This window comes from Pelmatolapia mariae, linkage group LG13 (genome assembly GCF_036321145.2).
Source record: "Pelmatolapia mariae isolate MD_Pm_ZW linkage group LG13, Pm_UMD_F_2, whole genome shotgun sequence".
Lineage (NCBI taxonomy): Eukaryota > Metazoa > Chordata > Actinopteri > Cichliformes > Cichlidae > Pelmatolapia > Pelmatolapia mariae.
The window spans coordinates 34,565,001-34,577,487 of NC_086238.1; the positions used below are offsets into that span (position 1 = coordinate 34,565,001).

Genomic DNA, 12,487 nt, shown 5'->3' on the forward strand with positions numbered 1-12,487 from the left:
TGCCGGCCACTTGGTTATGGCGTTCCATGTATGCCTTGCCTGCTAGCATCTTGCACCCTGCTGTTATGTGCTGGATTGTCTCTGGGGCATCTTTACACAGCCTGCACCTGGGGTCTTGCCTGGTGTGATAAACCCCAGCCTCTATGGATCTTGTACTCAGAGCTTGTTCTTGTGCTGCCATGATTAGTGCCTCCGTGCTGTCTTTCAGTCCAGCTTTGTCCAGCCACTGGTAGGATTTCCGGATATCAGCCACCTCCTCTATCTGCCGGTGGTACATACTGTGCAGGGGTCTGTCCTTCCATGATGGTTCCTCGCCTTCCTCCTCTTTCTTGGGTTTCTGCTGCCTGAGGTATTCACTGAGCACGCTGTCAGTTGGGGCCATCTTCGTGATGTATTCGTGGAGGTTTCTTGTAGAGATGGCACGATACCACTTTTTTATGTCCGATACCGATATCATAAATTTGGATATCTGCCGATACCGATATGAATCCGATATAGTGTGTTTTTTAATCAATAAAACTGTTTTTTTAATATATTGCTGCATTTTGTATAAGTTAATATTCAAGTTTCAATAAACAACAACACTAAAGCTATTCTGTTATACCTGTATGTAAAAAATACACTGCACCCAAAATATTTCATAGTTCAGCAATACTGATCAATCTAATAAACTTAAACCTACTCCATCCTTCCTACTCTGGTATTTTAAAGAGTACTTAGCAGAAATATTAAGCAACCTAACTAATAGGGTTGCAAACTCCCAGCAAAAAAAAAAAATAGGGAAACACCCCCCACCCTCCACCTCATGATGCTTAACGTAATCAACTTTAATTTGATGCAGTGTGGGGGAAAAAAATGCACAAAAATCAATTATTTTTCCACAATAATTAAATAGATTCAACATCTTTCTTCAACAGAATTGCAGACTGCACAGATGGTATCTTCCCAAAGGAAAAAGTACTATAGCTTACTAGGGTATATTAGACTTAACAGTTACTATATACAGTAATGGACTTCTATACATTTGACATCAGATTAAAACTTGGGGTGTAAGATTCAGATAATTATTTATTAAAAGCTAGACACTTTAAATGAGAATAAGAAAGAAAAGTATGTCTTTGTGCCCCCTTTTCCCTGTTAATGCCCTATCGGCCCCCCTGGCTAAACTTTGCTAGATCCGCCCCTGTACAGTTACCAGCCGTCAGCTACGTAGAAAAGGATCCTGGTCTAGAAAGTAATATTAAATAAATTCTAACAACAGCTTATCAAGCTTAAACGTGCTGCTGTTGTTCAGCCGCTGGTTTCCTCTTTCATCGTGTATATATATATATATATATATATATATATATATATATATATATATATATATATATATATGTATATATGTATATATATATATATATGTATATATATATATATACATACATATACACACATATATATATATATATATATATGTGTATATATATATATAGTGCCACCTCTTAATTCTTGTATTGTCTGTTTTTGTTATTGTTTGTACTGTAGCACTGTAACCAGCATAATTTCCCCTAGGGATCAATAAAGTATTCTCATTCTGATCCTGATTCTGAAAAACCATCAACCTGGACTCAGCAACCATAGAAACTGGATGTTTGATGGATCTTTTGTATACTTGTTACTTTTCTGTTTAAACTTGTTCTTATTTCATTTGTTGTTTCTTTTACTGGGATCCTATCTTTAGACTTTCAACTGTATACATGTGCTCTGTTTTGACTCTAATTAATGGCTGAAGTAACACACAGTAGCAGGGCATCCATTTTCTTAATCACCCTCTAATGATGAAATGACGTATGTGTAACCGTGTACGTGCATGCATACCTAAGTATTCGGAAACTAGACTACAAGCATGTAATGCTGATTACATGCAAGGTGATCCCACCTTCACTCAGAACCCAGAATGCGTGTGTGTGAATGTTCCACTCTAATACCCCTGCACGCTGTAATGGTGAGACAACGAGAAAGGAAACAGTCATATACATTACATCGTTCTACCCAATTAAAAAAAAGCCCTTCTCACTTCTCTATTTACTCTGTTGGTTATTTATCTCAGCATAGAGCTGCATTCTTCTAACCCAGCTACCCAGCCCACACAGTCAGCAGACCACAGACCCACTTTAATAACATTTGTCAGCTTGCTGGGAGTCCTTTAGCCGACACACAGCTAATGCAGAAAAATGTTTGTTTGTTTTGTTTTTTAACATTTTAAAAACTAGGTTTGCAACAGTGAGATTTACATGAAATGATGAAAGCTAGAGTTACTCAATTATTAAAAAAAAGTTTGGTCAATAACGGCATCATAGTTATTTAACACTATTACTCACTGACATGACTAGTGACTGAACTGATGTTAAAAAAGTATATTTGTTTGAATTTTAAATATATTTCAACTACAAAGCCTATAGCAAAGTCAAGTCTTCCTTAGCAACAGGTTTCCTACAAATATAATGTTTCAAATAGGAGAGAAACTAATATAATCTGGCTTCATCACAATCTCACAGAAGATACTGCTGCAACGCTGGCTCCTCAATCAGCAGATACATCAAAGGCCAGACTTACTAAGGAGGCCAAATTATCAGTCTCAATGCAGATGTAAGTGCAAAATTCAACAATAATGGACCGACTTGTAAATGGTGATACAAAGAACAGTACAATGTAGCAGATCAAAAACATACAGCAGTGATGAGGCAATGAGTGATTTACTAATATAGGTACAGCCTGTTATGTGCAATATGCCAAAAATAATTCTGAGTAAGCAAGCACTCTATGTATGTATTTCATATGAAAAGAAAGGAGCAGTTCATTTACTTGTAGGTGCTGCTGCCTGCAAGCGTTGACGAACCATACAATATTTTTTAAATACTGTGTCATCAGAAATATAGTTATTGGAAATTGTCTTAAAATTTTGTCTCTATTGTCACTTTATAAACCTGAAGTCTGTGTAACTTGTAGAAGAACATTTCCTGCCATATTCAGGATCTGACCCTGACCGACCCAGGCTCAATAAAGGTACTGCAGTTGTGGCACATATGTATTTGTGCATATTAATTGTTAATTTCCTGCACAGTGTGTGATACTGCAGGTATTTATTATTGTTGATGGACGAGGACACACAGCCAATTGTAAGTAAAACACAGAATCTGCAAACTTGTAAGCTGGCGAGAGCAAGTCTTCAAATCAGATTTGATCAAGTTAAGGCACGAGACACCTACCAAACTGAAATACTGGAAGTCAATTCAGTTTCATTTGGTTTTTACTTATAATGCACCAGTTCAAAACAGTCATCTAAAGGCAAAAGGTGAAGACTGGGATAGTAGAATTTAATAAATGATGTTCACATGGTCATGAAATGTTGCGTGATGTGGTGACCGTGGCCATGTGTGACTGGAAAGGTTTGTACCCTACCTGATGTCTTATTTCTTGCATATTTATCATCAAATGTTTTAGATCAAAAAAATATTTTATTAGACAAAAGTAACCAGAGTAAATGCTAAATGCAATTTTAAATAATGATTTTATTTACCAAAGGGGAAAAGCCATCCAAACCTACCAGGCCTCATGTCAAAAAACCCCCACTATGTTACATTTTGAATTAACTGTTTAGCCATATATTTTGAAATGCTAAGTTCAAATTTGATTAGCTACAAAGCTAATTTGACAAAGTGAAGCAGGCTAAACAATCTCAAAAAGCAACACATCATGTCACGATCTAAAAATAATTTGAGAACAAATAAGAAAAAAGTCATGACGTCTATTAGTCAGGAAAATGTTACAAATCCATTTCTAAGGCTTTGTAACTTCAAAGAACCACAGTGAGAGTTATTATCAAGAAAACCTGCCCAAGAAATTGAGATGCTTTAGCATGACCATAAACAATTCCATTCAGTTTTATTTATATGATGCCAAATCACAATAACAGTTAGGGTTAGGGTTAGTAAGGTGCTTAAATTGGCCATTCATACTCGAAAAACATCCAATTTGTCTGAATTCACACAACTGTGCAAAGAAAAATGGGCCAAAATTCTTCAGAGTGAAATGAATGTCTTGCCAGTTATCAGCATCACTTGAAACAAAGGGGTAAATACTTTTTCATGGCACTGTAAATGGATATCAGATGGACTCAACATTAGCAGATACAAGAGACACTGGGTAATTATGAATAACCAAAGAGAAACCAGGACATCTGTGTTAAACCCAAATTTAGGCTTCTGAGTTTCGTGTGGGAAACGTTAACAAGTCGATGAGTTGTACTGAAAACACTGCGTTTGTTAATTCAGTGACCTGAGAGGAAACCACAGCATTGCAAGGAAATACACAAGCCCTAATAACAGACACCATAGAGGGGAAAGAACCGAATATTCAACATCAAAGGTAAAACGGGACATTTTGCACATTTATCACCACACGCATTTTATCGAATAATTTGCTCTGGCTGAATGAACACAGGCGTTACATTGAAAAATTGGCCTGGATTTATAGCTCAGGCTACACTGTGTCGGTGATGTCGGCGCCGACATATGTGTGACAGGTAGATGTCTGTTGGCACAGACTGCATGACAGCGCGCGCGCACATGCGCGCGGGCTCGCCCGGCTTGGTGTGTGATGCTGTGCCGCAGGGTACCGTTAGGTAACATTTTTGCTCTCCTTACCCTCAGTCCTGCTCCGAATTGGCTCGCGCTCCACCGGGCCCGATTGTCTGTCGCCGACTCTCCGTTACCGGGTAGCGATCCGGAGTCCGAATCCTCTCCTTCCTCCAGCTCCTCTTCCCCCTCCTCTCTCTCATCCGCCTCCGTCTCCTCTGTTTTGAGCCGTTTAGCCGCCCTTCCGTACTCCCCTTCCTCACGCTGGCCGGCTTCTTCTGGAGTAGACATGCTCGGTGGTGGATCAGGTGGACGAAGCGACAGTGTCTGCAGCTGGTCACTCTGATACGTCCATGCCGAGAATGATCCTTTGGTACCTGTCTGGTCTCACGGGTCCTTTCCACGGATGCGTCTGTCTCTCTCCAGCGCCAGTGATTTTCTATATATATGTCCCGCCCAGTGCCTTCTGTTATTGGTGAAACTGGTCCTGCGCCTTACAGACACGGCGTGTCATTGGTCGGAATCGAGTCGTCAACCGATAGGCTCTCTCCAGGCTATGCAGAGGAGTGCGTGGAGGGAGCGGAGAGGAATGGTGGGTAACATACAATGCAGGGAGAGGCAGACTGAAAACCACAGAGGGCTGGAAAAAGCAGAGAGAGGGGGAGAGAGAGCATCAGTGTGAGTGTGAATTTGCAGCATCATGAAAGGAAAAGTCATCTTTATCCTCTGTCATGCCCGGATTATCCAGAAACATGGTGGGATTTGAGAAAACAGCTCATTGTCGCATAAATATGTTTTTAATTTCCTTACATTACATTTACATTTAGACAGGTAAAAGGTTAACCCTAACCCTTATGTAGCCCTCTGAGACCAGCGTAACCTATCCTGACTTGGGCTCTAGCACAGGTACTAACTGAAATCCCCAAATCCAACTGAATAGCCTTTTTGTTAGACGCGCTTTCCCAGTTCAATCTGTCAAAGTTCACACGTAACGGTTAGTTCCTCTAAACAAGAGCAAAAAGCGGATCTTCTCAGTTCCTATCTTGGGTATCCTTTCTGCACATAGCTCTGGTTTTGTTCCTTTTCCATTTCAATAGTAATGACAATAAGTGTGCCATTACATAGGCACACTTAATAATAATAATAATAATTATTATTATTATCAGTAGTAGTAGTAACACTTTATCACATTTTCCAAACTATTTGTCAGGTCTTAATCACAAAGATTCTAATTACTATGCCAAACTCAGTCTGCTATTTTATTTTTAACTGCGAGCTTTCTGTCAGTAAATCTTGAACTTAACAGAAAAACTAGATAAAAACAGACACCCTCATTCAGAGATACTATCAAATCATAACATCACGTCAGCATTGCCTGATGCATCAATGTGGTCAGCAACTTATTTCCTGTTGTTGCATGGGAATGTACAGTCACCAACAGCTACAGGTATTTTAATGTGTAGTCTCACCCCCCGTTTAATTTGTGTCTGATGTAACTGATGAGAGATACAGAAGTAGAAAGAAACATTCGTCTTTCTCTGCAGCAGTCACTTACACACTGTTTTGGTAAGAAAAGAAGAGATTAGGTTTTACAAAAGGCATTTGCTGTTACAGGTTCCATTCTATTCAAGAGTGCCAATAAACTAAGCATGACATTAACTCTTTTGTAGCCTTTCAATACCTTCGTGCACAAAAACATAAACGCAAAAAAATCTCATAAATTACCCAACAAACCTGAGCCATTATCAAAATGATCCAACATTCAATCATTTTCAGGATTTTAACCCTTTAAGTGCCGTTTAAACATTTGAACGACAATGCAGTCGTTCAAACTAGTTATTTTACATATAATAAATTATATAGAGATGGCACACTGGTGGTGATTAGAGTCTTGGACATGTCAAAGATTTGCCACCAAACTGATATGATTGGATTATTATTTTTTGTGTAATAGCAGATACTCCCTCTCAACACCTTCGTGGCCAAAACTGCCCCATTGAAACCAAATGTTTGAATCTCTCTGCCGTTCCAGTATAAAACCATAGATTCTGTAATGTCAGCATTTCATTTTGAAAAAACAAAAACTAGTGATATTTGACATTTTTACTGCAATCCACCAGATTCCCCATTGTAGGCCAATGCAGGAAATTCTTGTATTTTTGCCAGTTATATTATGGAGCCATGCGACCACCAGACTTGTATTGATGTGTGTCTGAATTAGAGAGAACATACGTGCATGTGTGCATGTGACACTGTGTAAATGTGTAAACATGCACTGATCATTTCAGGGGTGAACAAAGGTCATCTTGGAGGGATGTGTTTTGAAATGGCGCTCGAGCAGCGACATGGCCTCCTGCCCTTGCTGTACTCTAGCATGCAGCTTGGCTGAGGGGTCATTTCATTAGTGAGCAGAGAAGAAGAAAGACCTGCAGCAAAGAAAAGGAGAAAAAATGAAGAAAGAGTTTAGTGCAGAAGAGGGTTTAGAGAAGGTCATGCAGCCTTTATCTGTCAGGGAGCTGCAGGACTCATCTCAATAAGACAAACTTAAACGGAGAATGCATAATGCTCAGTGGAGAGCTCCACGTCTGTGAGCGCCTCTGACACTTCCCATGAAAGTGGAGAGGACTCACAGGATCCTGCCCATCCTAACAGTGAGTCGACATCTCATGTCCAGATGCTTGATCTGAGGGTCCATGAGATACGCTGTCTGTCTTGACCTTTTCTTCACTCCTGACATGATGCAGTTGATTTTGCAAAGGACAAGCCTACGCAGGAGGCATTCAGTGAGTGTCAGGATGAAGTGATGTGGATGTCCAAGAGATATGATACGTGGAACTTCTCTTTTTTTTTTTTATAGTTGTAGGAGGCAGACCACATGGTGGCCTCTTGACCTGCTCTTCAATCGCATTGATGTCTCCACCTTCAGTGCTGTTCACTGCTGTGGATCCCTCCTGAAACCAGCAAAGAACATGCACATGAAGGTTTTCTTAGAGGAGCTGGGGATATCCATGGCGTTCTCTGGGATCGTGCAGAGAAAACACCTGCCATGCTCAGTATCTGCTGCTGCTGTAGCAGTAGAGTTACAGACCGCTGCTCCTGCCTTCACAGAAAACACAGACACTGCTGGTTCTGCACAGGCCTAAAAACAAGGTCTTTTACCAACTGCACAAAGTGCAACAAGTGCATTCGCAGGTCAAATACTGCAGGCCTCTTGGCCTACTGCTGGGAATAAGCACACACACACACACACGCACAGATACATATTAGATATAGATATATATGTATAGAATAGAATAGAGTAGAATAGAATAGCAATTTATTGTCATTGTGCATGTACAACAAAATTACGGGTGCTCCACACCAGCTGTGCAGGCACTTTGGAGAACAAAGTGTTTGAGGTAGTCCAAAGGACAACAACTTAATTAGCACATCCCATTTGGGATTTGGCAATAGGATGCACAGAAGAGTACCAGTTGAGCAAACTGGGAAAATGGATTGGGACTGAGATCAGCTGGTCTGCAGGGTTGCTAGCTGATCTTGACTATGAAGTTTGCTAGAACAGTATTTCTGCTATGATCAGTATTTTTTGTATGCATGGTGATTTTCGCTATGTGAGCAAAAAGCATAAACCACCCTCTGTCCATGGTCTATCTGTCTGAACGATGTAATGCCTGTGCATGCCTTCACAGCATACTAGTTTATGACAGAAAGTATAAAGTGGGGCAGACTTGTGAAAGGGTTTCAGTTACATTCAAGAGCCAATGGTCACATTATGTTCAAATTATTTGTGATTTTCATAATTAACTAAAAAAAATAAGGCAAAATAAATAACTACTTGAATCACTTTGCTAATACCAATGTGTACTACTGGCAAGCTACTAAAAAATCTAGTTAAACTACTAGTTTAATGTCATGAAGTTCTCTACTCTGCACCACAGAGGTTGTGCATTAATTATAGTGACATTTTTCTTCAAGTGATCCTAATGTTTGAAAGGTGTGAGGCTGAATGAACCTTGAAAAAGTTGTTTAATCGGGTAAGTCGCTGGTTAAAGGCCCTTGCACAACCCTGCTGCCCTGCTGCGTTGTGGTTTGTAATTCCTCTCTTACTACATGTGTGTGAGTGTGCTTGGCTGCTTGCCTATGCGGTCTGAAACTAATGTCACAAACAGAATAACGCAATATAGCCGAGCCATTTCCTGTTCCTCCTTGTACACACGCTTAATCATAAGTGTGTGGTCCTTCATGCAGCCTGTTTTCACACTCATGCTGTGATTCAGATCAGCTTTCAGGCAATTCAGCCTGCTGGACAAGACTAAAGCTGAAAGACGAGACTGTTAATATGATCCTTTCACTTAATACTTTTAAAAGGGTGTGATTCACTTGCTCACATACAGACACACACATTATTAATAGATGGGAAGAGGAGAGATTAATGGTTTCAGTAACTATATCAGTTAGCTTACATAAATACAAAATGTTACATGTACAATTTTAATTATTCTCATTCACATGTTGGTTGGTTGTGGTACAGCTAGTTCAAGTCTTAAATGATATGTTTGATTTTTTGTCCAAGTACAGACTATACATAAGATACATGAGAATAAACTTGCTACACATTTGTGCTAAAGCCTGAGTCTGGACCTGAGGAACCTGATTGACCTGAGGTGCCAGGTACTTGGTGAGCAGGGTGCAAGGGGTCAACTATGATGGCCCCGGTTTTCCTGAGACAGGAGGAGCTAGCAATGGCCTCCAGGGGTGGCAGAGGACAGCCAGTGATTTTTTGACCAGTGTTAATTACCCTCTGTGTAGGTTTCCCGTTCTCAGTTGTGGCAGCAGCAGCTTTTGGACCAAGCTATTTTTCCTCAGGACACGGTGGAAGTGCAGCCATTGCTGTGCCTTCTTTACCAGGGTGATGGCGTTGTGGGTCTCCGGAGGCGGAGATGTGGGTGCCCAGAAATGAGAGGGGACTGGACCTGTCTGTGCCTCCTGGAGTCCACGATGAGTTCTTTTAAGCATGTTTATTTTCAGGCCATTTTCTGAGCACCAGCGGAATAAATTCTCTACCTCTGCCCTGTACACAGTTTCATCTCCATCAGAGATGAGCCCAACCACAGAGGTGTCATCGGCACACTTGACGATGTTAGGCGGGTGGCAGTCACAGGTGTATATGGCGTAAAGTAAGTGAATGAGAAAACAGCCCTGTGGGGATCCGGTGCTGAGTGACAGTGAGGGGGAGAGGTGGAGGGTTAGGTTAATTGGTATTTCTAAATTGGCCATATGGGTAAAAATGAGCATAAACGCCACTATGTCCATGGGGTACCCAGCCTTTGCCCCCCTGCGTACCTGAGAATGCTAATCTGTTATCTGTGTACAGTGCATCATATATAATACACAACATGAAAATATGATGCTGGTCAAACATTTCCAAATAAAAACAAAATAACTCTGAAGCCTAGCACCTAGCCTAAATATAGCTTAGAGATAGATATCATGAAGAAGAACCTGGAGTCTTGGAGCCCATTTTCTTTCTGTCTCTTAACAGATCCAGAATCAAGCGAGTAACCAGAACCTATTGATTCTGGTACAATCTGGGGTACAATGTTGCTGTTGACGGGTTGCTGCTGCTCTTGCTCCTGATAGTGCCGGAGGGCAGGGCGATCTCAAAACAGTAACAGTAAAATGCAAAGACTGGTGACAGATCTTGAAACCATAAGGCAACAGATTTTAAAAAGTGTAGGAAATAAACTAGACTCTGCCTGTGACTCACTCTTCCTCCTTCCATCTCCTCCTCTGATCCATCACTCTCCACTTGCTGTCCATCTGAGAACAAGGCACAATTTGCTATTGCATTGATCTATTATTTAATTTTCCATACTTAACAACTCTCACACCTAATCCATAATAAATTAGTGATAGAAAAATTTTATACATCCAAAACACAGCAATTGTGTTTATTATTTTTTTATATATATACTTGAATACCTCTGCAATGCAATGACTGGTACATGTGTTATTATTACCTGTGCCTTTAAACTAAATATGTTCCCTAAAACGGTGGACAGAGCTTCAGAGCCCTGACAGCCGTACCCAGTCAGCTAGCAGCTATGACCAGCACTATATGTGCAGTTAATAAAAGGACAGGTAATGTTTGTCGCACTGTTGCACACACAGCACGCTCATTTATTTCAATTTGCCAGTTGCAACAACCAACAGTTGACCAACGTGTACATAATAACCTAATACTCCTGTGTGCTATAGACTACAGTGTATGCTGTACACTTAGTGGTTTCATTTGCATCAGTCTGCGTCTCCCAGTTAATTTGTGTGTTTCCCCTACATCTCTGCACTGCTCAGGTGGCAAAAACTGCGCGTGGTCCTTGCGAGCTCGTTCCCGGCTCATAACCACCGTGCTCTGCTGTCAAGGGTGAGTTTTGGTTATTATTCATCATGTGACTGATGAAAGCCAAATCCTTGTATTTAGCAAAATTGTGATTAATACTTAAACGATATTGTTGAAGGGCACAGACAGGACTCCACATGCACACAGGGCAATGAGATGTACATGCCTGTGCATCTCATTGCCCTGGTGCCTATCTACTTCTAATTACCCTCATGTGTATACATACTGCCATCTTCCTGTGAGCCTTTGTTTCATTGTATGTTGGCCTACTCATGCTTAGTAAGTTGTTTGGATGCTTTGCATTTTTCTTTATGGACTTTGCGTTCGCATTCATCTGCATTAATGGTATGCTTTCAGTTAATTTAGCCTTTTTCTGCATTCACACCTTACATCCAGAGTTCAAATCACAAATGTAATGAGGATGTCTGCAGCAAAATCAATATTAACCAGAATTTGAAATTAACTGTATAGCTGGATGCTTTCAGTGTGGAGGAGCAGCCCCTCCTTAATGACTGAACTCCTCACCCTATCAAAAAGCTCATCCACCCCTCATACAAAGCTCATTTTGCCCTTTGTATGTTTGTATGTCTTATTCTTACGCATTTAAAAGAACTAACAATAATTGTTTCTCAACAACAATGCTCCATCCTGTGGCAGATGGCTTCAGAACATATTGGACACAACAATTTAGCGGCACCCAGAAACATCAGAAACAACTTTTTCTTTCTTACCAAAGTCTTTTTATTAGGTAAAGTTTCAGTGCAACGTACAATACAGACTACTTCAGAATGTTCACATTATGGATTCCTCCCCGACACAAAGAAGGAAAAAACAAACAAAAAGCCAAGCCCCTGCTGGCTACTCACAGACAATAGTTGTCGGTCTTTCAAAGACGTCCAGAAAAGGAGACCACAATTTATAATTTTCTTTTTTAATCCACGACCTGTATATCTAATTTTTTCGAAATACATACAAGTCATTATATCTTTTACCAATTGTGCATGTGAGGGGAGAGAAGAATATTTCCACTTGAGTAAGATAACTCATCTGACCAATAGTTAGTTCCAAAAGTTAGCCAATGAAGGACAGGACCACTACATATGAATCAGTGTACTAGGAGCACCCCTACACCTTCTACAGGTTGGGCCCATCTCTGGATATATGCATGCCGACTTAGCCCTGGACCAGTGCACACGATGAACTATCTTAAATTGAACAATATCAAGTGTGTAGCGAGCACACACTTGATATACTGTGAACTTGGTCAAAGACAGAATCCCACAGTTCATCTGTGATATGAAAGTTAAGGTCTTGTTCCCATTTAGATTTGATGCAGCTACTGAAGAACATTTAAATTGTAAATTAAATTGCACAGAACTGATTTTGTGCCCCTAGAGGTTGTTTTGACCATTAAAAATATTGTCTGGAGGTTTTGGGGGGAATTGTACTGTCATAGTCTGCACATAGT

At 40.4% G+C, this 12,487-nt stretch overlaps 1 protein-coding gene across 1 annotated transcript in view; it reads right to left on the minus strand.

Annotated features, from left to right (window-relative positions):
- The window catches only part of LOC134639727 (heterogeneous nuclear ribonucleoprotein L-like), a 59,501-nt gene extending 54,461 nt beyond the window's left edge, over positions 1-5,040 (minus strand). Inside the window, exon 1 of the mRNA XM_063491100.1 lies at positions 4,689-5,040. Coding sequence (XP_063347170.1) covers positions 4,689-4,910 — 222 coding nt within the window. The 5' untranslated portion in view covers positions 4,911-5,040. The remainder of the gene's footprint in view (positions 1-4,688) is intronic.
- Positions 5,041-12,487: the final 7,447 nt, after the last annotated feature.